The 27,685-nt window shown below is 37.6% G+C and overlaps 1 protein-coding gene across 2 annotated transcripts in view; it reads right to left on the reverse strand.

Annotated features, from left to right (window-relative positions):
• The window catches only part of LOC131034349 (ASC1-like protein), a 77,520-nt gene that overhangs the window by 24,258 nt on the left and 25,577 nt on the right, over positions 1–27,685 (reverse strand). For both annotated transcript variants that reach the window (XM_057965822.2, XM_057965828.1), the window contains exon 4: positions 5,779–5,964. In XM_057965822.2, coding sequence (XP_057821805.1) covers positions 5,779–5,964 — 186 coding nt within the window. The remainder of the gene's footprint in view (positions 1–5,778; positions 5,965–27,685) is intronic.

A 27,685-nucleotide genomic window follows, 5' to 3' on the forward strand; every position in this document is an offset into this window, starting at 1 on the left:
ATCTTCCCTGATGGAGTAGTTAAGTGAGGAAATTATTTTTTTTAATATTAAATCTTTAATTCTCCACCAATTGAAGGGTTTAATTAGTAGAGATTATTCTTCAATCTAAAATTCTTAATTAAAAATAATATTATTGGAAAAATGGGAAAAATAAAGCTATAAATAGAAGGGGTGGGAAATGGAAAAGGTTAGCAGGTACCAAGATAAGATCATCAAGAGCAGGTAACCAAAGGAATCAAGGGCAGAGGACAAATCTTTGTTTCATTAATATGGAAGTTGCAATCTCCAGGTAGGTGGTTGCTATTTCATGATTGTATTATTTTGCAATCAAATGATATGGCTTCAGTTCTTAAATCTATACTCCTTCCAAAATTTCCTATAGTGAAATTTAAACATGGTGTGCAATAAGAAGCTTGTCCATATCCCATAAGTTCTGAATATATGAAATCAGAAACAGATTGATCAGGTCATTATCAAGCATACTAGCATCTCCCTTTATTTGAATCAATAATAACTTAATACACAACAAACCTCAAAGAGAAAATTTAAAAAAGCCATTTGACTCGCTCATTTCAACATGTCTTCCATAACAGGTGACTTGGTTTCATATGTCTATTAAATGCCCAGTGAACCTACAACACATCCTCAATAAAGTCATTGACAGCAATCTGCCACGTTGTTGAATAAGCCTTGAAGTCCCCAAATAGAATGGCATCCAAATGGAAAAATAACAAAATACCACAGAAATTCAGAATAAATATCATGATAGGGATCACAATTTACATGGATAACAAAGTCTGAAGACAGCAGTTAAAACATTCTGATAAGATGATGCTCTAAAGGTCCAGAGCTACATACACTTAAGAGTGTCAATCTAAGGCAAGTATCATAACTCTAAGGTGGTAATGATCTTCGATTAAAGATATCCACATTGCAAATCAAAGAGTAAGAACAAGACGCTGTCCAGTTTTTTCCTAAATCTAAGTTACCGGTACTTCACATTTTCCCCCCAAATCCGGATGCGATACGTATCGGATTCGGATTCGGATTCGCCCTGGAATCCCTGTGGATTCGGACAGGGTACTGATTTTTTCTTCCTGAAACGTATCCGTTATCTGACTCACGAATCCTGATGCATCCGATGTAGACGTGGCGATTCCATACGGTTTTTTTGACGAATCCGCATCATTCGCAAATTTCAAGGGTTTTTTCCACAGGTCGAATATGTCATTTAACGTTTTAAACCCTAAAGCAAAGCCAAAAATTAAAAAACGTGAAACCATTCCACGCCACGCACAGTGAAAAAGGAAAACCGAAAAACGGATCGCATTCCACGCGACGGCATAGAGGTTTGAGGAGGCGCGATGGCGGGAGGCGCGCAACAGCACAGAGGTGAGAGGAGGTGCCCGACGGCGGGAGGCGCGCGACGACGAGAGGCGCAAAGACACGGAGGAGGCGAGACGGGAGGTGCCACGGCAGGAGGGGGACGGCAGGAGGGCTTCCGCATCCTCCATTTTTTCCCGCTTCCACTGCAAGTTTGATATTAAATTTTTTATTATAGTTTGTTAAAAAAATTATCATAGTTTATTAAATTTTATTGTAGTTTTTAAAAAAAATTATTAGTTTGTTAAATTTTATTATAGTTTGTTTAATAGTTTGCTAATTAAATTGTTTGTTAAATGAAAACAAACAAACTAATAAAAATATAATTTTTCATTTTTAAATAATAAAACTATTTTCAATTTTGCTAGTTAATAATTATTATTATTATTATAAATATGAATATTTTCATATTTATAATAATAATAATAATTATTAACTAGCAAAATTGAAAATAGTTTTATTATTTAAAAATGAAAAATTATATTTTTATTAGTTTGTTTGTTTTCATTTAACAAACTATTAAACAAACTATAATAATTTTTTTTAAAACTATTCATATTTAAAATAATAATAATTTAATAATAGGTATATTTTTTAAAAACCTAATAACTTTCATAATTATAATAATTTCACTTTCATTTTAAATAAATTATTAAATTTAATTTTATATATTTAACATTTAGAATCTATTGTTTACTATTAAATATTAATAATTATTTTTTAATTTGTTGTAGAAATCATAATGGCAATGACTACTAGCTCTACTCCTCAAAGCTCTACTCCTCAACGGACTTTCAAAACTGACCCAAATTCACCTTTATGGAAAATATGTCAAAATAATAGACCAAGTAAAAGGTGGTGGAACATTTTTATGGATATGCAACTTCTGTAGTGTGAAAAAAACTAGCTCCTATAGTTGTGTCAAAGCCCATTTTTGTGCCATTCCCCAACAAGGAATCAAACCATGTCTAGGAAAGGATGGAAATGGGATGTCAGCTCAAGAAATAGCAGGATATATTAGAGAGCAAGAGGAAGCAGATGCAAGAGTTGGTCATGCCTCAAACCATCCTTTGTTGACCGGAAGAGGAAGTAGATCAAAGAGGCCCCCTACTTCTCCATCTTATAGCAATTTTCCTGATATCGTGGTAGGGAGCCACCCATTCTTGGACCCAATTAGTGAAGAACCTGTTATTGTGAAGAGAAGCAGGGGACCATTAGAGAGAGCATTTAAGAATGATGCTAGAGAGATTGCAGACCAATCCATTGGCAAACGATTTGTCATTTAATGTGGTACGATCACCATATTGGCAGGATATGTTGAGAAAGGTAAATGAGGCTCCACAAGGGTACACAGGGCCAGGTTATGAGAAGGTGCGTAGCACCTTACTAGCAAAGGAGGTAAAAAACATAGACAATGCATTGGCTCCCATTAGAAATTCATGGAAACAAACAGGGGTGTCCATCATTTCAGATGGATGGAAGGATACCAAAAATCAGCCATTGATTAATGTAATTGCAGTGTGTCCTAAAAGGGCAATGTTTTTGAAAGCTGTGGATTGTGAGGGACAGGTGAAGGATGCACAATTTATTGCTAACATCCTTATACAATGCATTCAGGATGTGGGACCTCAAAATGTTGTCCAAGTAATAACGAACAATGCAAAGAATTGTAGAGCTGCGGGTATGTTGATTGAGACACGGTTTGAACACATTTTGGACACCTTGTGTTGTCCACTCTCTCAACCTCATGCTACAAAAGATAGGCAGGAAAATACATTGGATCAAACAAATTTATGTTGAGGCTGAAGAGATCCAAATGTTCATCACAAACCATAACATGTCACGGGCCATTTTCAGATCATTTTCATAGTTGGAGTTGCCAAAGGTAATTGAAACACTTCAATTTTTAAAATCTACATTTCACTTTGATGGTTACTTAATTTTTTTTTTTTTATCATGTCTTCTTTGTATTCTAATTTTTATTTTTAATTTTTGAATAGGTTGCCGAGACTCGATTTGCATCCAACACAATCGTCTTGAGGCGACTTGTGAAGGTGCGACAGCCACTTGCTAGCATGGTAATTAGTCAAAGTTGGTCCCTATGGAGGCAATCCAATACTGAAAGGGCAACAAATGTAAAGCACATGATCCTAGATGACACTTGGTGGGATCGAGTGGAAATCTTTTGAGTTTCACTGAGCCCATCATGAGTGTGATCCGTTATACTGACATGGATCACCCATGTTTGGGAGAGGTATATGATGGCATTGACTCAATGATTGAGAAAATGAAAGCCATCATCAATGCAAAAGGGTAAGATCCCGAAGAAACTTTCTTCAAAGAGGTTCAATCAATTTGTGTTGAGCGGTGGAACAAAATGACCACCCCACTACATCTTCTTGCATTTGCATTGACTCCCAAATTTTATAGTGATGAAATGCTTGCTAAACCATCAAGGGTACCACCATATAGAGATTCAGAAGTCAGTGAAGGATGTAGGACAGCACTTACTAAACTCTTCCCCGATTCTGAAATGGAGAATTTAATGACAAGTGAGTTTGCTGATTTTGTAGCCTCCAATGGTCAAAGTGTTTCCGCTCTCCGTGACAGGTATAAAAAGGATTCTCATGCTTGGTGGTACCTCAATGGCCATACATCACCAAACCTTCAAACTCTTGCAATCAAAGTTTTATCGCAAGTAAGTTTCTTAATTTTTATTGCTCTCTAAATTTATATTTTTTACTATTTTATAATTGTCACCCTCTCACTTTGTGTCAATTATTCAATAGGTTGCTAGTTCCTCTTCATCTGAGCGAAATTGGAGCACATACTCCTTTATCCACTCAGTGAAACGCAACCGACTGGCAGCAAGTAAGGCGGAAGAGCTCGTTTATGTGCATTCAAACTTGCGCCTTCTTACTCATAAACAAAATAAGTGTAAGGATGGGAGCACAAAGTTTTGGGATGTAGATCCAGAGCGGACTGATTTGGATTTTTCAGCTGCCACACAATCTTTACTTTCTGGGGAGTCTGATAGCCAATTTGCTGCTAGTGCAAGTGGCAGTGAGGCTGCATGTGGTTCCAGTACTCTACCTACATCATCTAATGTCAATGATGTTGATCTTGATCTTCCTAGTGACCCATATGATGCTATTGCTGATTATTAGTTGTGTTATTTTATTGTTGAACGGTTGAACCAATGAACAATGAATTCGATATCTATCATGATTCATAACATTCAAAGTTTGACAAACAGATATTTCATATTAGATTAGACTTATAGTAAATTTGTAATTTTGTTATAGTTATATCAATATGAATCATATATGATAGTTCCAAGTTTTGTTTAGCATATGGATGATATGTGGGATTCTAAATTTAATTTTTGTTTCTACTTATTAGACTGTATATATGTATATATTTATGATTTTTACATTTTTTTGTACGGACGTACCCATACGTACCCAGCCCGCCCTAAAAAAATTGCCGTACCAGCGTACCCGTACCCGTACCGGCAACTTAGTTCTAAATAGTTCTTGTTGATTTATGTGCTATTATTATATTTTGTTGATTGCATATCAGATATTTTAAAATATAATTAATAAATAACTTAAAAAGAATAGCCTTAACATGATGAATAGTTTCTATACTAGCCATGCCCTCAGATGATGACTCTATTATTGGATTGCACTTAATTTCCAAAATCGGTAGTTATTTGATACTAGATGGGGAATATATTTATTCTCCTCTATTCTTAGAGATGATTTAGTATCTCATAAAGAGCGTTTGGTCTGTATAGTATTTAATCTAAGCCCCTTATTAATTTGAGAATATCGTTTCATGTATACAATGACTGTTGATGTCAATTAGAGCCATGAATTAGTGAGCATAATTCCCATTAGGATGTTGCTGTTGAAACTAATGGCTTCTATAGAGGATTGCCACAATAAGATTGATATTGGATACTCCAATCTACACCCTGAAGACTTAGCAGGATCATCTTCATATCTCCGAAAAGGTTCTTGTTTAATTAGTACATGCAGGTACCCAATGGTGGTCTGTAACAAAAACTTATAAAGAGCATCATTTGTCAGCAAGTAAAAGTATTAGTGCGTCTCCTTTAGATCATGGAAAAGAAAACATCTTAATATTAGAAAATCTTTCCTGAAGTCATTGTAATAGACTTCTGTTTGTAAAATCATAAAAAATTAGAGGCACAAAAATGTAGAAACTTCCAACAATATACACTTAAGTTATGTGCTCCTATGTTTGCAAGTGGGCAACTGAACAAGTCAAAAATGTTTCCTCTACAAAAAAGAAGTGTCTACCATTATTTTGTTAAGACTTAAAAACAATGCTCAATGGCACAAAATCTCAATTCAAGGTCAAATTTACCTCGTGCTCCAAAGGATCCAAAATGGATAGTAAATGAGGCGAAGTACAATCCAAGAGATCACAAAAAGAATAAAGGAGATGCTTGGAATAATGTTTGAACCACTGTATTTGAACATCTTGCCCACTTCTAGGAACACATCGCTTGCATCATGGAGGGCTAGAACAATAGAGCCCACTCGAGCAAACCTGAAACACAACTCAAAACCATGCCGAGAGGAAATGTAGTCAATTACTGTCATTTAAAATTACCTATGAGGTCATGCAATTTAGATAAGCCAAAAATATGTGTTAGGTTTCCCAGTGCCTGCAAGTACATGTACTATAAGTTTGTATGTTTTTTCTGGTTGGAATCATGAGTAAGATAATCTTTGAATGCATTCTTAAGAATTGTAAACGAGAGTTAAGCCTGAAAAAACTCAATAGTCATTTAAACCTCAGCTTAAACATATATCTACTGGAATTATAGGTCACCTATTTTGGTGAAGGGAATTTCAACATGGGTCATGCACTGACAAGTGACAAGTTCTCTCATTACCTTTACACAACCTCTTAGACCTAATATGCTACAAGTAATTTCCACTAATAAATAAAATAATAATTCAAATAGAAGTCCCATATTCAGCAAGATATATAAAGGTACTATATAAATTAAGGGAGTTTAATACACTGGTACACAATCAAGTATTACTAAATTCTTTTGACTGTGTTGTAAGCAGTCAAAAAAGAACCTGCACGTCAAAGGCCTTTCAGTACTTCAACGGAGAGGTTTTCTTATGTCAAACAAATTATTGATATTTATCTAGAATAGAATGTACCCAATGAAAGCATTCATTCAGAATGTGTGTGAATAAGCATTATATGAAATGTGTGTATGCACAAGATAACACCAACAAAGAAATTTAGATGGTAGAAGTTTAAAACAATGTCATCTATAAAGAACAAAAAAATCGATCAAGAGCGCCAAAAAAAATGTGTTTAGATACTTCAGTCATAGGACCTTATATATCATATAACAAAAGAATGAAAAAGGGAATTTCCTTCAAGATGCGCATTTCTAGGACCATGGGATGGAATCATGCATCTAAAATTTCACAAAATTATAATTAGAAGTAATAATTGAACCATACATTCACATGCGTTCCTCTAAATCTGTTTGTAACATCATCATAACATGTACGTCTATGTTCTTTGTAATGTCCCCACTTTGAAATAGAATTTAATGGTAAATAATAATAACAAAATATAAATATAATTAAATATTAATTAAGTTAATGAATGGGCAAAGGACATGAAATGAAAAGTTGTGACTCCCTCAAACATGAGATATAAAAGGGAGAAGAGAACCTCATTTGAGGGGGATAATTTGGGAATCAGAAATGCAGATCTGGTTTAAATAAGGAGTGCAGAACTGATTGTGAAAGGTTGTGTCCCTTTCAAAGGATAGAAATAATAAAGAGTCGCACTCTTTTAAAGGGTACTAAAGGTGAAGGGTGTGTCTCTTGCCGAAGGGCATACATGATGAAGAGGTGTGACTCTCCCTCACATTGGAGGATATAAAGTGGAGAAGTTTTCAATTGAGAAGGAGGGAACCATGGAATAGAAAAAAAATATATGAAGCATTAGACGCCGATTTTGGAGCAGACCTAAGTCAGAATTGTAAGAAAGTCTGGAAAAATGATATGAACATTTATCAAAGAGATCAGAACACAAATACAAATCTGCGAACAATAATAAAGCAAGCATTGAAGGAAAAAAAGAGGAAATATTAAATCAATAACCAGAGAATCAGACTTGATGGAATAGAAAGGATTCTCTCTCTCTCTCTCTCACACACACACACACATATCTTAGTATAGGCAGCAGATCAGATTGATACAAACAGTAGACCTGTGCATTTAAAGACGAAAACAACGTCAAACTAAATCTGTCCAAATTACCACAACAGACTGAAAATAGACAACCTGCAATAATTCTACAAGTATATTGGGCAAGATTTAGTGTCCTCCCAAAAGGGGACATTACATTCTTGTGAGCAATTATATCACTTAACAGTTCACTGTCATCTACTGTATATGATGCAAGAATTACATTCACATATGTTCCTTTGACTATGGCAAATCTGTTTGTAACATCTATGTCCTTGTTCTTGTGAGCAATTATATCACTTAACTGTCATCTAGTGTATATGATGCAAGAATGTTCAGGTCCATGAGCAAACCTGTATCACCAAAAACAATAGTAGGATAGCAATTAAAATTTTAAATATATAATCGTCTTACTTTGTCTTAGTTGTTTTTGTCTGGAAGGTCTTCATCGACATGCATACTCAAAAGTTTGCTACAGACATATAATGAGTTGTTACAGGACATCTACAGGCATATAGAAAGTTGTTGCAAGCATTCAATAGTGTGTAACAGGCATCTCAGAGATTGCTACACATGTTTGTGAGCTGCTACAGGCACTATGTAGACTACTAGAGGCAACATGATAACATACTATAGGCCTTCAACAATAAGTTATAGGATGGATCTATTAATTAATGCAAACTATTATTGTTTTTAGCAATATAATCGACCCCAGATGGATACAATGATTTCATGTGTTTTGTTGGCAGCCATTGTTCCACCTAGCAATCAATCAATTTCTAAACGAGGCCAAAATCTTCTGACATGGGTAGTGATAGGTAGTCAAAATGTCATGACTTGGTTGCTGCTCATTCTTTTCTGCCACATGTATCATGTTTCTTTGAGATGGCAACAATTCATATTCTTTGTGGGGCATTTCTTATTTTGCTGGTCATTGATGATCGTGTAAGATGTTCAACAGGGCATTTAAAAGTTCCAGTGACATCCAGGTATCAACGAGTTATCATTTATAGTTGACTGTTGTTCTACAGCAGACAAAATCCCTTTTGCTGTATTCTGGGAAAGAATACAATAGTAGTGTTGGATCAAGAAGAGAATTTGTAACAGCCAGGGCTTGGAATAAGGCATCAAAGAGATATTATAAAGGCTAAATTGAGGAGTCAAAGAGAACAGAACAAAGATGAACTTTCAATCTATATTTCATCCATAGAAGCCATGAACTGGCATTAGACTTATTTTGAGTGTGATACCTTTTAATAAATCCTTCAACATATTCGTAAATCCTTGTAATTGCTGATTTTTCCAAATTAACAAAAATAGAGTAAGTTTTACCCTTACCTAGACTGCCAATTGGTACCAGAGAAAGGTTTCTTGCCGAGCTGTGTCTTCAGAAGCTCTAGAATATTTGTTGTAGGCATGTGTATCCTACAATTGCAGAAAGCATCAAGGAAAAGGCATGGTGCATAGAAGAAGATCGAAAGTGCCTAGAGTTGCAGATAAAGGTGAAATGTTGAAACACAATGGAGGCAAACAAAGAAGAATACATGTTGACAATATTGATGTTGCAGAAGTAGCAAGTAAAGAGCTTGAAGTAGAAGACCTAATGGATGAACTTGAAAGCAGATTATAAAGGCGATTTTGAAGCTGGCTAGTAAACCAAAGCTGGATACCCCTTGCTACAGTGAAAGCCTAAACCCTAAGAAGCTTATAGGCTGGATACAGGTATGAAGAAATATTTTGACAAGAAGTTGATAAAGGATCCTAAGAAGGTGACAATTTGGTTGCAAGGACTAGGCTGAAAAGTCATGCATTCTTGTGTTGGGATCATTTAGAAACAAAACAAATGAAAGGTAAGAAGACAATCAAATCTTGGGATTGGATGGTTGGGAAGTTAAAAACTATTGGATGAGCTGCAAAACCTAAAGCAAAAGGAGATGAATGTTAAAGACTACATGGAAAAATTCTACAAGTTCGCTATTGGGGTTTGGTAATTATCCCGAGTATCTAGTAGCAAGAATTGGTACAATTCCCTTTCGACTTCAGTCAAGTAACACTTAAAAGTTTGATGACGTGTTGTTTGTTCCTAGTCTCAAGAAAAATTTGCTTTCAATTTCTATGATGGAAGATAAAGGGCTATGTTGTAGAATTCAAGACTCAACAAGTTCTTATCAAGCCAAATGGATCAAACTTACATATTGAATAAGTAATAGGTGGATGAGAAGGAAATCTATATAGGTTATAGGATTAGCCAATTTAAGCTCTGGTTCATAATAGTGACGATCTGTGCAAGTTATGACAAAAGAGGATGGTACATGTGCATCACAAAGCATTACCTATTCTAAAGGAGATTATCACAGGACTTCCAGAGTTTAATATTGAAAATCAAGGAGTATGCCAAAGATGCACACTTGGCAAGCATGTCAGGGTTACTTTTTGAAGCAACAAATAAAGGTCTATGGAGATTCTAGACTTGATGCATTCAAATGTGTGTGGACTGTTATCAATAGGACCAATTGTGAGAAACATGCGTTATATTTCCTTTATTGATGACTTCTTTCACAAGACATGGATCTACTTCTTCTTAAAGATCAAGGATGAGGTCTTTAAGGTCTTGAGAACAGACAATGGGGGAGACTATACCTCCAAGGAGTTTGAGAGTTTCTCCAAGAAAGCAAGGATAAAGAGGGAGTTTACAATTCCATACAACCCACAGCAAAATAGGATTGTCGCGTGAAAGAATTAACCAATCATCAGGGCTAATAAGGCCATGATTCATGACCTAGACTTGCCAATGCTTCTTTGGGCAGAAGCATGTCTTATAGAAGTCTATATCCAGAACATGTGTCCTCGTAAGATCTTGGAGGACAAGACACCAAAATATGCTTTTAGTGGTGTGAAGGTAGAGTTGAGTCAATTCTGCATCTTTGGTTGTCTAGTTTATATCCATATACCTGTAGAGAAGAGGACCAAGTTAGTACCTTCTCGCAGAAGGGTTTATCTATGGGTTACAATAAGACATTAGAGGCCTACAAGGTCTTTATTCCAAAGTAGAGGAAAGTAGTACTTAGTAGAGATGTGAAGTTTGAAGAATACTTCGGATACAAGAAGACCCTTGCAATCTTTCTTGTGATAGAAGATGAAGAGTAGGAAGCTCCAACGAGTGAGCCTAGATCTCCAAAGACACTAGTGACTTCCACTTCAAGAAAACAACCTTGTAAGGAGGAGGGAAAAACTTCAGCCCCTTCTAGTTCTCTTAAAATACCTTGATCGTTCACACAAAAATTGAGGGATGCTTTAGAAGAATGTTGAAGCTCCTAGGAGCACATTCAAGGAGAGCAAACCTTCGAAGAAGTTTCCTAACTACATAGCATCAAAGAGTAGCATAATAGAGCCTTCCAATTTTCAAGAAGTATTAAATAAACAGGTAGTTGGCAGATTGGTGTAGAATTCCTTCCTTGCTAAGAGGAAGTGTTAAAGTTTTAGCTTGAATAGGAACTTCCACACATGTTTAATGTGAATGTGCAAGGAAAAATTTCAAGTGGTTCGAGTTAGTCTATCTTGTATTTCACTTTTAAGGATTGAAGTGAAAGTGTTTTATTTAGTTAAATCTATGTTTCTGGTCTGGCCCTTGTAGAGCTCAGGCCAAGGTCCAATCCATCCCGAGTTTGAGGTTCGGGTTTGATCCTTTATGGGTTCGGTTAGGGCAAGGTCTCGTTCAAAACTTGTGGATCCGTCTTGGGCAAACCCAAGGTGACTTTGGCCAATTCGCCAATTTTTCCCATTTTTCACTTTTTTCCTTTTTTCCACTAAAAAGTGCAATTTGCCCCCTAAAACATGGATTCCAATGCATTTAAAAACTAAATGACAAAAAAAAAAAATCATTTCTCTTGTTGTGAGTGAATGAACAATAATGTGCACCATGAAGGTTTGTATGGTTTTGAAGGTCTTAATTTGGGCTTGGTGGTGGGGACTCCACACCTTGACCCCGCCCTGTACCACGACAAGGAACATGCCAGGGGCGCTGCCCCCAAACCCCACAAGGGGGATTGCCCCTCAACCCCATTGGGAGCACTGCCCTTCGACCTCACTGGAAGCACTACCCCAGACCCCTACAAAGGGAACAGCCCCTCAACCTTTTTGGGGGCATTACCCTGAGAGCCCCATCAAACTTATTTGGTTTGACGAGTACTCTCCAAGTCTGAGTTTACGAACTATGCTTCCAATTTTGCCTACAAGTCCTTGTCTACAATATCATCATTAAATTGAACAATCTTCCCTAATGTTACTTAATGCTTACTTGTTTTCCTTGTTGTCTAGAAAATAGCTTTTTATTTGGGGGAGATATAGTTAGTATACAATGCCTATTATTATGTTTCGATAATATGGTTTATTCAACTGTGTATTTGCTAGTGCTAGTGTCAATGGCACCATGGTGGTTCTAATTTACCAATACCTACATCATCTAATATGGATGGTGATGATATTTTCGAAGACCCATGTGATGATGTTTGATCAGTGATAGTTGATTGTCGATGTTTGGCATTGTTATTTTTTAATTTTTATATTGGTTTTGTTTATTATACAATATATGATGCAGTGTGGTATTTTGAACTTAATTACTGTTGCAAATATGTATATATATTTTTTTACTCATATATTTTTGTATGGACAAACCCAAAACTAAACCAACCCCAAAAAAAATTTGCCCAAACCTACAAACTGAACCCTCGAACCCAAACCCGAACCCGAACCTGAACCCGAAATAGTACCAGGACCAGTCAAGTTAAATAATTCTACTGTTTAATTATTCTTTAGAGATGTAGACTTATCTTCTATCTCGTCCTTTGTCATGCCCCCAATCTGATATCCATTTCACAAACAGCATCTTCAAGCAATTTTGAGTCGTGTGGCAATGGTCTTGCTTCTGCAATCAAAAGTTTGAATAAATTACAGTTAGGATCAAAAGAGAGATTCCTCTTCATGTGGAATTATACCAGATTCAAGTATCGGTACCAGACTCAATACATCTATGAGTTTATAATAATTATATGTGGGTGGATGTATATATATCTAATAGATGCATGAATTGTTGCATACAATAGACATATATCTATGCAATTGATAATATATGAACCACTATATACCTACAATAATCGATCATGCTAGGGTAGGAAAGGGAGTGCAAGGAGGGGGAATGGCATAAAAGCCTCACTAGGTACACCATCTTATGAGAATGGTTAAGGATCACATGAGGCCAAGGGGGATAGAGATTCCGCTCTTGGGCCTAGGGCCGAGTTAAGGGCACCCAATTGCAGTCTCCCCTATGAACCCTATATTGGTCAATTGTTGAGGTGAACTAGAAGGGATCCTCAATCATAAGAGGAGAGAAGGATGGCATGATAGAGAGGAACAGCGTATAAGCTCCACTAAGTAAACCACCTCGTGAGCATGGTTAAGGACCTCATGAGACCAAGGGGGACAAAGTTTCCGCTCTTGGGCCTAGGGTAGGGGATATTTTGTGATGTCCCGTCAAATTAATACTAATTAGTATTAATTATGAAATAAATTTAACTTCTTATTTTATATTAGTTTTCATATTGACTAGTATATTATAACAATAGTTAATTGTTATGTTTCCAATACAACAATAAAGCTTAATTAAAAGCTAAATATTAATTGTTTGGTGTAATTATTTGTTATTGCGGGAAGTTGGTTTCCTACGGGTTTCCTACGGGAATCCTACCACCTATTTTTCTTTAAATAAGGTCTGGCACACATGGGGAGGATGGATTTTAATATACAAGAAATGCAAGAAGTAAAGCTGGATAATTTGTGAGATAATAATTCCTTTCGCCAAATTTATTGGCCTATTGGAAGTAAACATCACGGGGTGGTTCACAAAGAAGGCACGCCATTCTCATCCTTTGCAGAGACTACTGGTGATACAGTGGAGAGCATGTATTTGATCCTTCCTTTGAATCCGTAGAACCCATTATCGAGTGGTGTGGTTCAATACAACCAACTGTTCATTCGCGTGAGGGAAAGGTTAGACGTTTGGTTATGTTTTGGCATTCACGAAGGTTCAATTAAGCGACAGAAGAGTCGTAGTTGGTAATGTAACAGAGGTATCCCTGCCGGAAGTTAAACAGAATTGGCTACTTGGAGGATCATTTTCCGAAACCCTCAGACACGGAGGAACATCAGCGACGCACTGCAATACATGAAGAATGATAATGCTACCCTGCAGTCACTATTAAAACCATATCGTGGAGTAGCAGAAATAATACAGGCGTTCAATACAAAGGAGGTCAAACGTTCAAGGGCAGAAGTATAACACCACGAAGATTGCCTCTCATGCTTACAGCGAAATCCTGAAGACATTTACAATTATGCGAAGGCCACCAGGTGCATTATTATATATACTTCCAGAATGATGAATGTTTGTTTTATATATTGCAGATGGAATAAAAGATTATGTTAATGTTTCTGTTGACTTCTTCATATTAAATATCTCTGATGTACAAGACATAAACCTCAAAGATAATTAAGGGTTTTTTACAGTGGAGATTAGATACAAACATGAAATGTAATTAGAAACTCACAGAACATACACAGTGATCAGATGGTTAATTCAAACTGGAGATGGATAATAATTGCAATCATACTTAGTCAGATATTTTACAGAATAGTTAGACGCAATCAGACTTAGACAGGGGTTGTTTTACAGAAATATAATCATCTGCAGTCAAACTTAGTCAGGGTTTTTACATATTTAGGGCACCTTATCATGTCCCTCCGATCTCAACCCTCATTATGGTTGAACCCCCACGTAATCATTTAGATTTATGTGTCAAAGTATATCTTTTCTTGACCCTAAAAATGGAGGTATTACATGGATTATATCTATATTACTATCTAACTTGATTTCAGGTTTCCAAGACGGACTTATCTCATCTTATTCTTGGGTGAGGATTATATCTCTAACTATATTATGTTCCTTGTTTCATTTGGATTTTGTGAAATTAAGGCAAATTACAAGGTAATCCAAGAAAGGGACATTACGTCCTTATAAATGATAAGAATGCTTTTTGCAAGTAAAGTTTTTGGAATATTAGATTTTTAGCTAAATTAGTATAAAGATATGTGATGTCCCTTTCTAGTTGACATCTGTCAACTGAGTAGATTAACCTATCAATGACCCTCGTAGGCTGATGAGGTTGGGTAGAGGGTCCTCCAGAGTTTGATTCACCATCTTCAGAGCGAGCACTCCAAGTCTGGTTTTCGTTTGAGGTCTCTAGGACTCCGTTTGAGATACTTTCTATTTTTAGCAATCCTGCTATTTATAGCCAGTAGGTTGGGCAAGGACAAATTATGGTTTAGCAGTCTCTAGTTCAAATAGCAGGCATTTCTGATGAATACTTAGAGAGAGATTAATATTTAATTATTTTAATTAAATATTAAATGGCGAACTTTAATGTTTTAATGTTTTAAAAGTCACTTTAAGTTATAACTTAAGTGAGGGTCTATTTCTCATCAGATGGGGCCAGTTTTATATTAAATGGAAAAAGATTTATTTTTTGACACTTCAATAGTCAAAAATAAATAATAAAAGTTAAAACATTATTAAAGGCCAAACCGCACCTTTCTTGGGAATTGCGCCAACCCTAAATGGAGATGATTAAAGAAGATTTTAAGTCTTCTTTCATTATGCTGAGTTTTGGATAATTTGCTTTGGAGCTCTGAGAGGAGTTTTGGCCTAGGGTTTCAGCAGAAGATTCTTCTGCAGTGATCAGAGGTATCGGTACAGGAAAACGTGGGATTCTTGTGCAACAGCATCAGAGGTTGTGAAATATCAGCTGATCTTGCTCTTTCAGTTGGTTTTATCCAGAAACCAAGATTGGACAGATTGGAAAGGGGTTTATTAATTTTTATGCAAAAGATTGATTGCAGCCGCAGAGTCAGAACAGAGGCAAGAATAAGTGTGTGACAAATGGGGGTTTTGTGCATGTACAGCTTGCTGGTCTGCCGTACCTTTCTTCCTTGAAAGGGTACGATTTTTGCTGAGGAGGAGTCCAAAAATTCCGAAACAAATGCCAGAAGGGACGCCTTGCCAATGTCTTTCCATCGGGCTAACATGCGAGTATTTCGGGCCAATTTAAAATAAATGGCAACTTGCTGTCACAAAATCTGTGTATGACCAGCAATAGGAAAAATAAGGGTTTTAACAGAATATAATGGTATTTATCAGTTCTTCTCTAGCTTCTTGTTATTTTTTATTTGAGTATTAATAAATGATGAACGGATATAATGAGGGTGTGATCAGTGTTGTTGAATATAAATTGATTTCCAGCAAATACCATTAGTTGCTTTTTGTGCTTAAGATTGTCAAAATTCTATTTGCTGTCATTATTTGCAAAGAACATACTTGAAACGCAACAGGTTCAGCAAAACGTTAGTTGTCTCAATTGAGGGCCTTTTGAGGTTCTTACAATGGTATCAGAGCTAAATCCTACCATCCTAAGGGTTTAGCAATTACATGCAGTCGCAGGAAACGGGTTCACACAGGTATTACACACGCAGCAGAGCCTTTCGTGAAAGGCATACAGGCAACCCAACCAGAGGTCACAGAGCTGAGGATGAGGAGACAAGAATTTTTTAGGACTATGGCTACGGGGCAGCAGCAGGTTGCTCAGGCTTTACAGGCACTCACCACCATGATGGAGAGTATGAATCCTCCAAACCGAAACAATCAAGAACCAGAGGACAATAGGAGTGTAGCCAATATTCCTAGATCTCACAGGGTAGCTACACGTACAGTTGATAGGCCTTCAAGGCCTAATTTCTTGGCAGAAGAACCTGAGGATGTTGCCAAAGCTGAGGCAGAGCCTGTCTTTGTTGATAATGTTAAGACGGTACATGATGAGTGGAGTCTTCTTCCACCTGATGTGAGGCAGAATCTGAATTTCGATCAGTTCATGAGGCAAAAACGGGAGGTAGAGAGAAACAGGCAAGAGAGGAGGCCTCGGTTCCAACATAGAGATCTTGAGTTTGCCACAAGCAAGCTCACTCTACCTTATTATGATGGCAACGGTGCAGTTACAGCTAGATCTTGGATCCATAAACTGGATACATACTTCACACTGAGACCCATGATTGAAAGGGATGCAATTAAGTTTGCAACCTTACACTTGGACGGTACTGCACATGAGTGGTGGCATAATGGACTCATCACTCTCCAACATGATGAGATTACCACCTACCAAGAGTTCGCTGATTTGTTAGTAGAGAGGTTTGATAAGAAAGACCCCGAGTCATACTTCCGGAAGTTAGCACAGCTGAAACAAACAGGGAACTTGGAGGTGTATGTTTCCGAGTTTTTGAAGCTGTCATGCATGGTGAATAACATGTTAAATCAGCGATTAGTAGTTTTGTTTATAGAGGGACTCATGGAGCCTTTGGGAGGTTGGGTAAAGGCATTTGATCCCCCAACACTTCTACTCCCCATTAAAAAGGCACAGAGTATGGATGTGACAACCACTCAAAATAAATTTGGGACAAAAGGGTCAACATCTTTCAAAGATAATAGGAATTTCAGCAAAGGGAAAGAAAAATCAAACTTTAGAAATGATTACAAGCCAAAGCCAACAGCCCCTCCCTTAGATCGGGAGACACTTAACGATCTAAGGCAAAAGAAACTTTGTTTTTATTGCAAAGGTCCATATGATGCCAACCATGACTGTCCTTTGAGGCCTAAGAGCAGGGCAAACAGAGTAATGTGGGCATATTATGAAGATTCTGAATCTGATCATGAAGATCAGCCTGCTGGTTATGAGAATTTAGAGGCTGAAGATGACACACAAGGTCCTCCGAGACTTGACAAAATAGATGCAGAAGGTGATGAGCACCTTAAGGAGGTACTTCTCACGAGTATTCAGTAGGAAGGGTCATTTAAAATGAGAGGAGTACTTGCTGGCCAGAAAGTTATTACACTGCTGGATACTGGAGCCACACATAACTTTATTGATGCCAGGTTGGTGGAGAAGAGAGGAATCCAAACAAAGGAGTTTGAGGGCATTCGTGTGAGGGTGGCAGATGGTTACACTTTAAAGTGTAATAGGATGATTACACAACTCCCATTACGTGTAAACAATTATGAAATCAAGACTGATTTCTATGTGGTTCAAATGGGAGACACAGATTTGGTCCTTGGTATGAAATGGTTGCATGAACTAGGCAAGTTTACACTTGACTTGCAGGAGATGGAGATGTCTTTCACCATTGACGAGAAAACACATGTGCTGAAAGCGATTAAGGACAGCAATTTCAAAATGATTACACTCAGGCGGATGGAGAGGCTTGTATGCCATGATCAGACTGAGTGGGCAGTAGAGTGTATGATCATGCCCATACAGCAGGATGGTCAAAAAGTTGAATATCATCCTGACATTCAAATACTAAGAACCAAACATAGCAAGGTTTTCAGTGACATACCATCAGGGAGGCCACTAGATAGGGGTTTTGAGAACATCATTGAGCTAGAGGAGGGAGCGAAGCCAGTGATGATTACTCCATATAAACATCCGAAGCGCCTGAAAGATGAAATAGAGAAAACCATACAGGAGCTTCTGGCCATGGGACATATTCGGCCTAGTAAGTCCCCCTTTGCTTCTTCAGTTGTTTTGGTGAAGAAGGATGGCACTTTGCGGATGTGTATTGATTACAGGGTCCTTAATAAGCGGACGATCAAAAATAGATATCCCATTCCGCATATTGATGAGCTCATAGATGAATTACATGGGGCCTGTTATTTTTCAAAGATTGATTTGAGATCAAGCTATCACCAAATCAGTGTTCGTGAGCAGGATATTGAGAAGACTGTTTTTCGTTGTCATTATGGACATTTTGAGTTTGTGGTTATGCCATTTGGGCTAGCCAATGCTCCTGCTACTTTCCAGTCCATAATGAACAAAGGCTTCAGACATTAGTTGAGGAAATCAGTATTGGTGTTCTTTGATGATATACTGGTTTACAGTCGTACTTGGGAGGAGCACCTCAGTCACTTAGATACAGTTCTGAGCATTCTGAGCAGGGAGTCCTTGTATGCCAAGGAATCCAAATGTGACCTTGGAATGACTGAGTTATTGTACTTGGGCCATATTATCAATGCAGAGGGAGTGCGGATGGATCCTGAGAAGATCTGTGCTATTGTAGATTGGCCTACTCCAATGAACCTCACTCAATTGCGTGGGTTCTTGGGCCTATGTGGTTTCTACCGCTATTTTGTTAACGGTTATTCGCGCTATGCGGCACCTTTGACAGATTTGATGAAAAAGGGTGCCTTCTTATAGACTCCTGAGGCCCAGGAGTGTTTTGAGAGGTTCAAGGAGCTCATGACTTCATGTCCAGTACTTGCTACACTTGACTTCTCGAAGTCATTTGAGTTACAATGTGATGCCTCTAGTGAGGGCATTGGGGCGGTGCTTATGCAGGACAAGCACCCTATTGCTTATGAAAGTAGGAAACTTCGTGGACCTGAGAGAATTTACAGCATTTATGATAAGGAAATGTTGGCCATAATGCATGCACTGGCCAAGTTTAGACAGTACTTAGTGGGCAGCAAGTTCTGCATTAAGACTGACCACAATAGTTTGAGACATTTCCTTGGGCAGCGTGACTTAAATGACAGGCAACAAAAGTGGGTCAGCAAACTTCAGGCTTACAACTTTGATATTTCCTATATCAAAGGCACACAGAATGTAGTTGCAGATGCCTTGTCACGTCGTCCCCACCTGAATTCTATGGTCCAAATAGCAGAGGATTGGCGGCATATTATAGTGGCAGAGTACGCCAAAGATGGCTAGGCTACAGGTGTGATAGAGGGGTCAGTAGTGGCCAACAGGTATACAGTTGTAAATGAATTGATCATTTACAAGGGGAGAGTGTACTTGATCCCAGGATCGGAGTTGAGGAGTAGGGTACTGCGGTTTTGTCATGATGAACCGATAGCAGGACATCCCGGGTTTTTCAAAACCTACAGACAGGTTCGTGAGCACTTCACGTGGAAAGGGCTCAAGGCGGATGTTCTACAGTATGTTAGAGAGTGCCCTGTTTGTCAGCAGAATAAACAGGAGCATACATACCCTGCTGGTTTACTTCAGCCACTTCCAATTCCTGACAAGAAGTGGGAATGTTTGTCTATGGATTTCATCACAGGGTTACCGAGAGTGCAGGGACGTGATTGCATATTTGTGGTTGTGGATCGTTTGACGAAGTATGCTCACTTATATCTGATCACCACCACTTATTCAACTATTCAGGTAGCAGAGTTATTCTTCAAAGAGGTATTCAGATTACATGGGTTGCCTTGGACTATTGTCAGTGATAGGGACACGCGGTTTTTGAGCCACTTTTGGCAGGAGCTTTTCAGACTCTGTGGGACCGAGCTTACACCAAGCACCAGTTACCACCCTCAGACTGATGGCCAGACTGAGATAGTTACAAATGGGTGGAGGGATACCTCAGGAACTATATTTCAAGGCAGCAAAGGGCATGGATGAAGTGGATTTACCTCTGTGAGTACTGTTACAATACCACTCACCACATGTCCATTCAGATGACTCCATTTACAACACTGTACGGGTATGAACCTCCCAGTCTCATTGACTTATTGCTGAGTGACAGTAGGGTGCCTAGTGCGGGAGACATGTTACAAGAGAGTCAGGACATTGTGAAGACTCTTAAGGAAAATATAGCCAAGGCACAAAATCAGCAAAAACAATATGTTGATCAGAAGAGGACAGAAAGGTCATTTGAGGTAGGAGACATGGTGTATTTAATGTTGCAGCCTTATCGACAATCTACTCTCAGGAGAAGTGGAGCAGAGAAGCTCAAGCCTTGATATTATGACCCTTTCAGAGTAACCCGGTGTATAGGTGAGGTGGCTTATGAGTTGGATTTACCGGTAGATAGCAGAGTACACAATGTGTTTCATGTGTCACGTCTCAAAAAGGCGTTGGGACACCGTATTGTTCCTTCCATGGTCTTACCTCCCCTGGATGATGAGGGGAAGTTGATACTCGTACCTGAGGCTATCATTGAGTTCAGGGAGAGGAATTTCAAGAGACGAACTATCACAGAATACCTGGTGAAATGGAAGGATTTGCCGATAGAGGATGCTACTTGGGAAAGCGAGGAAATTTTACAGCATCCGGAGTTGAGATTGCTTGAGGACAAGCAATTTCAAGAGGGGCGGACTGTGATGTCCCCTTCTAGTTGACATCTGTCAACTGAGTAGATTAGCCTATCAATGACCCTCGTAGGCTGATGAGGTGGGTAGAGGGTCCTCCAGAGTTTGATTCACCATCTTTAGAGCGAGCACTCCAAGTCTGGTTTTCGTTTGAGGTCTCCAAGACTTCGTTTGAGATAATTTCTATTTTTAGCAGTCCTGCTATTTATAGCCAGTAGGTTGGGCAAGGACAGATTATGGTTTAGCAGTCTCCAGTTCAGATAGCAGGCATTTCTGATGAATACTTAGAGAGATATTAATATTTAATTATTTTAATTAAATATTAAATGGCGAACTTTAATGTTTTAATGTTTTAAAAGTCACTTTAAGTTATAACTTAAGTGAGGGTCTATTTCTCATCAGATGGGGCCAGTTTTATATTAAATGGAAAAAGATTTATTTTTTGACACTTCAATAGTCAAAAATAAATAATAAAAGTTAAAACATTATTAAAGGCCAAATCGCACCTTTCTTGGGAATCGTGCCAACCCTAAATGGAGATGATTAAAGAAGATTTTAGGTCTTCTTTCATTATGCTGAGTTTTGGATAATTTGCTTTGGAGCTCTGAGAGGAGTTTTGGCCTAGGGTTTCAGCAAAAGATTCTTCTGCAGTGATCAGAGGTATCGGTACAGGAAAACGTGGGATTCTTGTGCAACAGCATCAAAGGTTGTGAAATATCAGCTCATCTTGCTCTTTCAGTTGGTTTAATCCAGAAACCAAGATTGGACAGATTGGAAAGGGGTTTATTAATTTTTATGCAAAAGATTGATTGCAGCCACAAAGTCAAAACAGAGGCAGGAATAAGTGTGTGACAGATGGGGGTTTTGTGCATGTACAACTTGCTGGTCTGCCGTACCTTTCTTCCTTGAAAGGGTACGATTTTTGCTGAGGAGTCCAAAAATTCCGAAACAAATGTCAAAAGGGACGCCTTGCCAATGTCTTTCCATCGGGCTAACATGCGAGTATTTCGGGTCAGTTTAAAATAAATGGCAGCTTGCTGTCATAAAATCTGTGTATGACCAGCAATAGGAAAATAAGGGTTTTAACAGAATATAATGGTATTTATCAGTTCTTCTCTAGCTTCTTGTTATTTTTTATTTGAGTATTAATAAATGATGAACGGACATAATGAGGGTGTGATCAGTGTTGTTGAATATAAATTGATTTCTAGCAAATACCATTAGTTGCTTTTTGTGCTTAAGATTGTCAAAATTCTATTTGCTGTCATTATTTGCAAAGAACATACTTGAAACGTAACAGGTTCAGCAAAACGTTAGTTGTCTCAGTTGAGGGCCTTTTGAGGTTCTTACAAGATAGTAGCAAGATAGAGAGATTGTAACATACTAAGTATTTTGATCTTAAGTTGAGATGGGTGGGGCTGCTTCCCCTTACCCTGCTGCTGATTGGCCATGTGCATTAACTCACAGAACCCCTAATCAGGGATTACTCAAAAGCTCAAAGATCTCCAGAAACTAGTGCTGGAGCTTGCATTCGAGCTAACAAACTCACTAAAATGGAAGAGAACCTGAATGGAGAAAATAATAAGTGTGGCTACAATCCCTTCTGCTGACTCATTTGGAAAAATCATTTCTGCTGGACAAATACATGAATTCAAGAAAATGGCCCATAGGAATAGATATCTGAATTTCGGTGATTGCACTCAACTCTTATGTCCCCCTGTTTTGTTCCAACCCTTCTAATGTCACATTGTCTTTCAATGCTTCCACCAATGATGATACCGTGCCACTGCTGCTGCCACTGATGTCACCATGCCATACCTGTCAGACCCTGCAGCTACACTGATGTTGCCTTGCCACACCCTGCTGGCACAACCTCGACATCTAATGCTGACATCAAGATGCTGTCAATGTCACATCTTCAGACAGTCCCCTACAGCCATTTGACAAGCTGACACCACTTCTCAAATTTGCAGATGGCAAACCTCCTGCTGATGTCAAGACTATCAAATGGTAATGCCAGGCCTGCTGGTTGTCATTAGGTATGCTGATGTCAACCGTATGGGCTTCCCTACATCAAATTTTGCTTTGGCTGCTACGAATTTGTTGCAAAAACGGTTGGTGTCAGATCTTTATCTCTCTTTCTTGATTTTTATACCATATAAAAATTTCACAGGTTGTCCCTTTGTTTTGCAAAAACTTTCTTGGAGTTTGTGCAAACAAAAGTGAGCTTTTCTTGAATACTCAGAAGCTTGTCCTAGATTTTCTGATAATCATAGTTCCTCCCAACACTAATAAATTCTTCATATTGTTGAGGATAATGTAAGCCTGTCAATTAATTAATCACTCAATTATTAATAGTAAATTTTACCTTGTACTGCATGGGAGTAGTTATTCAAATTAAAACAACGTTGTTTTGGGCAAATTTTCACGGAAGGACCTGATATTTCCAGGCTATATTCAGGACTACTCACAGGGATCTGAAAAGTCCAAACAATTACTGAAAATAAAATAAAAAACAGAGCAAAGAACTATATTAACCTACATCATAGATCAGACTTTAATAATTGTAAAACTATGATATCTTGAACAATGTTTTTATTTACTTTTGTTAATTTTAGTTGATTATGCACATAACATATATATTGTGATTTTTTATTATGTATTAACTATTAAGTACTAACATTTCCACAACAAACCTTATTCAAAGGTCTAAAAATGATTGTGAATTATCGTACATGTAGCTGTTTTCTATTATCTAAGTTTTAAATTCGATCATGAGGTGCCTTACTATTTCATTGACAAAATGGATGGCTCTCTCACCTGGAATCTGTCTACAAATGCCAAATGAAGTGACTATCAGCTTCCATCTGAATGCCGTGGTGCTCTCAAATTTCAATTGAGTTGTTTGGCAGAGCTCTAGCCTCAACCCAATTGACAAGATATTCCATTAGTGCCACAATACATTTTCATCAATGAATTCAACCCACCTTGAAATAACTGATGAAGTCAAGTCGTCACCATTCAAATATTGTTGTGGCTACAGCGACCATAAGAGCATTGAGTCCCTCTTCAATGATTTCCTCCCCTCTAACAGGGATCACATGCCTGAATCCATTCCTTGGTATTCTTCAATAAGCAGGCACCATAGTCTAACCAACAAAACCTTCCATGTTGTCATATGCAGTCCCATGTGACCTTTTGCAGCTCTCTTGTGAACTTATTGTAATACATGTTGCATTTCCTCTTGCAAGCACCTCTTTAGCACATTATTAAACCCTATCTTGTAAAAGTCACAGACGATCACCTAAGAACTCCTTAACTGCAACAAAATCGTCCTTATTTCAGTTGGTTGCATAACATAAAGAAAGGATAAGATCAAGTAATTCCAATGTTGCATCACAAGGCCTTAATCTGAAACATGCGGTTGGTTGTTCAGCAAGTTGTCATTCTAGCACTCATGCAACAAGTGTCATGTGTCAAAAGCAGACTTCAGTAACAAACTGCTAACCTCTTAAATTCTTAATAGATATTGTTTTAACTTTTCGTACATGTGAAAATTACCGAAACATCCAATCAATATATGTTGTTATCAAAAAAGTACCCAATACCACATTTTTGAGGGTATGGCAACCAATACTTAGTCTCAATGCTGACTTGCAGGCATATCAGCAAGTGTGCCAGTCATCAAACAATATATGTTGTGTGCTTTATCTGGGCCAGCAATGTTAGCTAGTAACCATCACCTATCAAATGTACAGTTGTGGCTTCCAACTCAACACTCAACAGTAGTCTACGCTAGGTCATATTAAAGTCTGTTGGTTGATAATTTTGTACACCTGGGGGATGTGCAAAATTGTGGTTTCCGCCACAATGTGTGAGTATGATACTCTCCTAATTTAGGGAAGGCTCTCCCTATCTACAAACTAAACTAAACTAATATGGGTGAGACAGCAGTCTTTCTTCTTCTTTCAAGAAAAACTATACTCTTTTCTCTTCACAGAAAAACAATAGCAATTGGAAATAAATAATAGCAAATACAGAAATGAGACTTTTGTAGAATTTTTGGAACATAAAGGGAAGCAAAGTTTCCATGAAGGCACAAAGACCTCCGTCACTTCCCCGAGACGGGAAAATAGAATGAAAGCTCAAATTATTCAACTATCTATTATCCTATCAACCTTTTTAGATGTTTTTTTGGTAACCAAGCACAGTATGTAGCAGCTCAAAGTCTAACTAAAAGATGCACTACACCTTACATGCACAAGTCTTAAAAATAAAAGCAGCACGGAGTCTACAAGCTATCTTCCCACTTGAGCTTTTCACACTACCTTCAAATATGATAAGTAGCTCAAAGTCTGCAAGACCAAATATGAAAACCAAACATATAACTCTAAATACAATTAGCAGCTCAAAGTCTGCAAGATTGAATTTAAATCCCTCTTGAACAATAGAACAAAAATTGCAATCAACTCTAGAAAATGTCGTCACATAACAACTTGAATTGGCACAAAGTCTCAACACAACTTGCCTCTTTTATTGAAAGCAATCTGATTTACATCTAAGCTCAAAGTCTTAGAGTGCACATACAAGCTGGCAGAATTTTGTTGCATTGCCAAATATCAATTACAATAGAACCCCTCAAGTATTTATAGGAGAGGAGCCTTGAGAAAATGGTGAGAGGATCCTAACTAACTTGAGAAATTCTCTCAACCACCATGACTTATTCCAACTATAGTCCTAATCTAACTCAACTTGTAGTTGCCTTACATGTAATTACATTCTTACAAAAGTGCAAGTGAAAGTGACACTTGCAATTACAAATTTGACATTACATGTAATTTGTCAAAACAAAATTACAAATGCATAATTGAGATTATTCTGTGTGTCATCCTTTGTCTGTGATGATCTTCATGCTGCTTCAGGATGCTAGAACTTGAAGTATTCTAGATCGGTGAAGACATCTTGAACCGAAAACGGGAATTTGCATCCTTAATGATCTTTGTGTCCTTGGCCAACAAACTTCAACCTTATCTTCTTGCTTGGGGTAGTACTAGCTTTTCAGGAGGTAAGTCTTTTGCAAGGCTAAAGTAAGAAGCCTATCTCTGTCTTGAAAGCATTCTATAATTTGCATCCATGAATTGTTGTTGTATCTCTTCTTTGTATCATCCTCCAATCTTGAAATCTGCTTGCAAAATAAGGCCCATGCCTTAATTTACTGATTTGGTAGGTCATGTGTGCAAACAAGACTGACATGGGAAGGGTAAAATTGATGCAAGGGATAAATTGATACAAGTGAATTTCAGGTTCTGGAAGCTGCATTACATGTGTGGAAAAACAAGAGCATTCAGTTGTAATTGCGGAGAACAAACATGCAACTTCATATGTGTAATGGATAACTACAAGTTTGCACTTGTAATTGGACCTTTAAGACTCATTTTCAAGTGTTTTTGAGTGCATTTTGGACCAATTTCGGGTTTTGGATGGCTGACTGCAAGTGAAGACACAACTGCAATTGGGTTTTAAAATTTCGACTGCATGTAGACTTTAAGTGGAAAAAATGAATGAAGGTGAAATGGGGTTTTGACATGAGGGGAAAATGGAAAGAATGATACCAACCGGTAATGGCAAACTTGGAAAATGGGAAAAACTCTTGTTTGCAATCAGATTTGTAAAACCCAAAATCAAATGAATGGGAAAAATCTAAAAGAGGGGAAAATCATGAAAATTTACAAATTGCATTCAAAGAACTTATCCATTTGAAAAGATCACTTAGAAACCTGAATCCTTGCTTGGTCAAAGGCCCGCCCTAGACCAAAACAAATGAGCTTGGGAAGAACTGAAATGCTCCATAAATAGACATGTTGAAAACCCTTGGCAGCCAAAAACAGATTCTGATTCAATCTCCTCCTTCAAAAACGGCATCCAAAGAGGAAGTAAATCGGGTCAATACACCCAGCAAACCACGTATGAAAGCAAGAAAACCAAAAAAGCCTCCATTGATGTTGTAAATACGGATTGATAGGGTGCCAAAAACGTGGCAAAAAGGGCCACGACTTGCTGTTTCAAAACACCTAAGAAAGGGCAAAAACGTGGCAAGAAAATCACAAAAAATGGAAGCAAAAACTCCCACACCTCTTCCCCTCAACACTTGGCACCATCAAATCCGGATTCAAAGCAAAAGAAATGGATTCAAATTCGAACTTCTTGGGAAAAATGCAGGTCGGGTTCTTGGAGAGAAGGAACAAGTTTAAAATGCTTGCAAAAGACATGTAATCGGGTTTTAAAAACCCTTTTACAAGTTTTAATTGTTTCACTTTTTCAACTCCTAAGGCAAATTCAGGTTTTAGGGAAGAAATGACAAAAGGAAAGAGCAAAACAACTTGTAATAGGGAAATAAAATCCCCATTACAAAAGAAATAAAAACTTAAAAACTTGTAATAGGGAGATAAAATTCCCATTACAAGTAAAAATAAAACATAAAAGACTTAAAAAACTCAAAAAAACTTGTAATAGGGAAATAAAATCCCTATTACAACTAAAAATCACTTAAGTAGGAACTTTTAAAAGAAATTAAAAGTTCTTATTAAACTTATAATTTTAAATTCACTTGCAATTTGTCCAAAAAGTTCCTACAATGACTTAAAAGATGTAAAAAGCAAGGGGGAAATAAGAAGTAAGTTACAAGTGACAAGTTTTAAATAAAGTGCACTTGTAATTTTTTTCAAAATTTCCCTACAACACTAAAACAAGAGAAAAATAAAACTTGCAATCAAAGGAAAATTTCCCACCTGCAATT

This window comes from Cryptomeria japonica, chromosome 5, assembly GCF_030272615.1.
Source record: "Cryptomeria japonica chromosome 5, Sugi_1.0, whole genome shotgun sequence".
NCBI classification, from domain to species: Eukaryota; Viridiplantae; Streptophyta; class Pinopsida; order Cupressales; family Cupressaceae; genus Cryptomeria; species Cryptomeria japonica.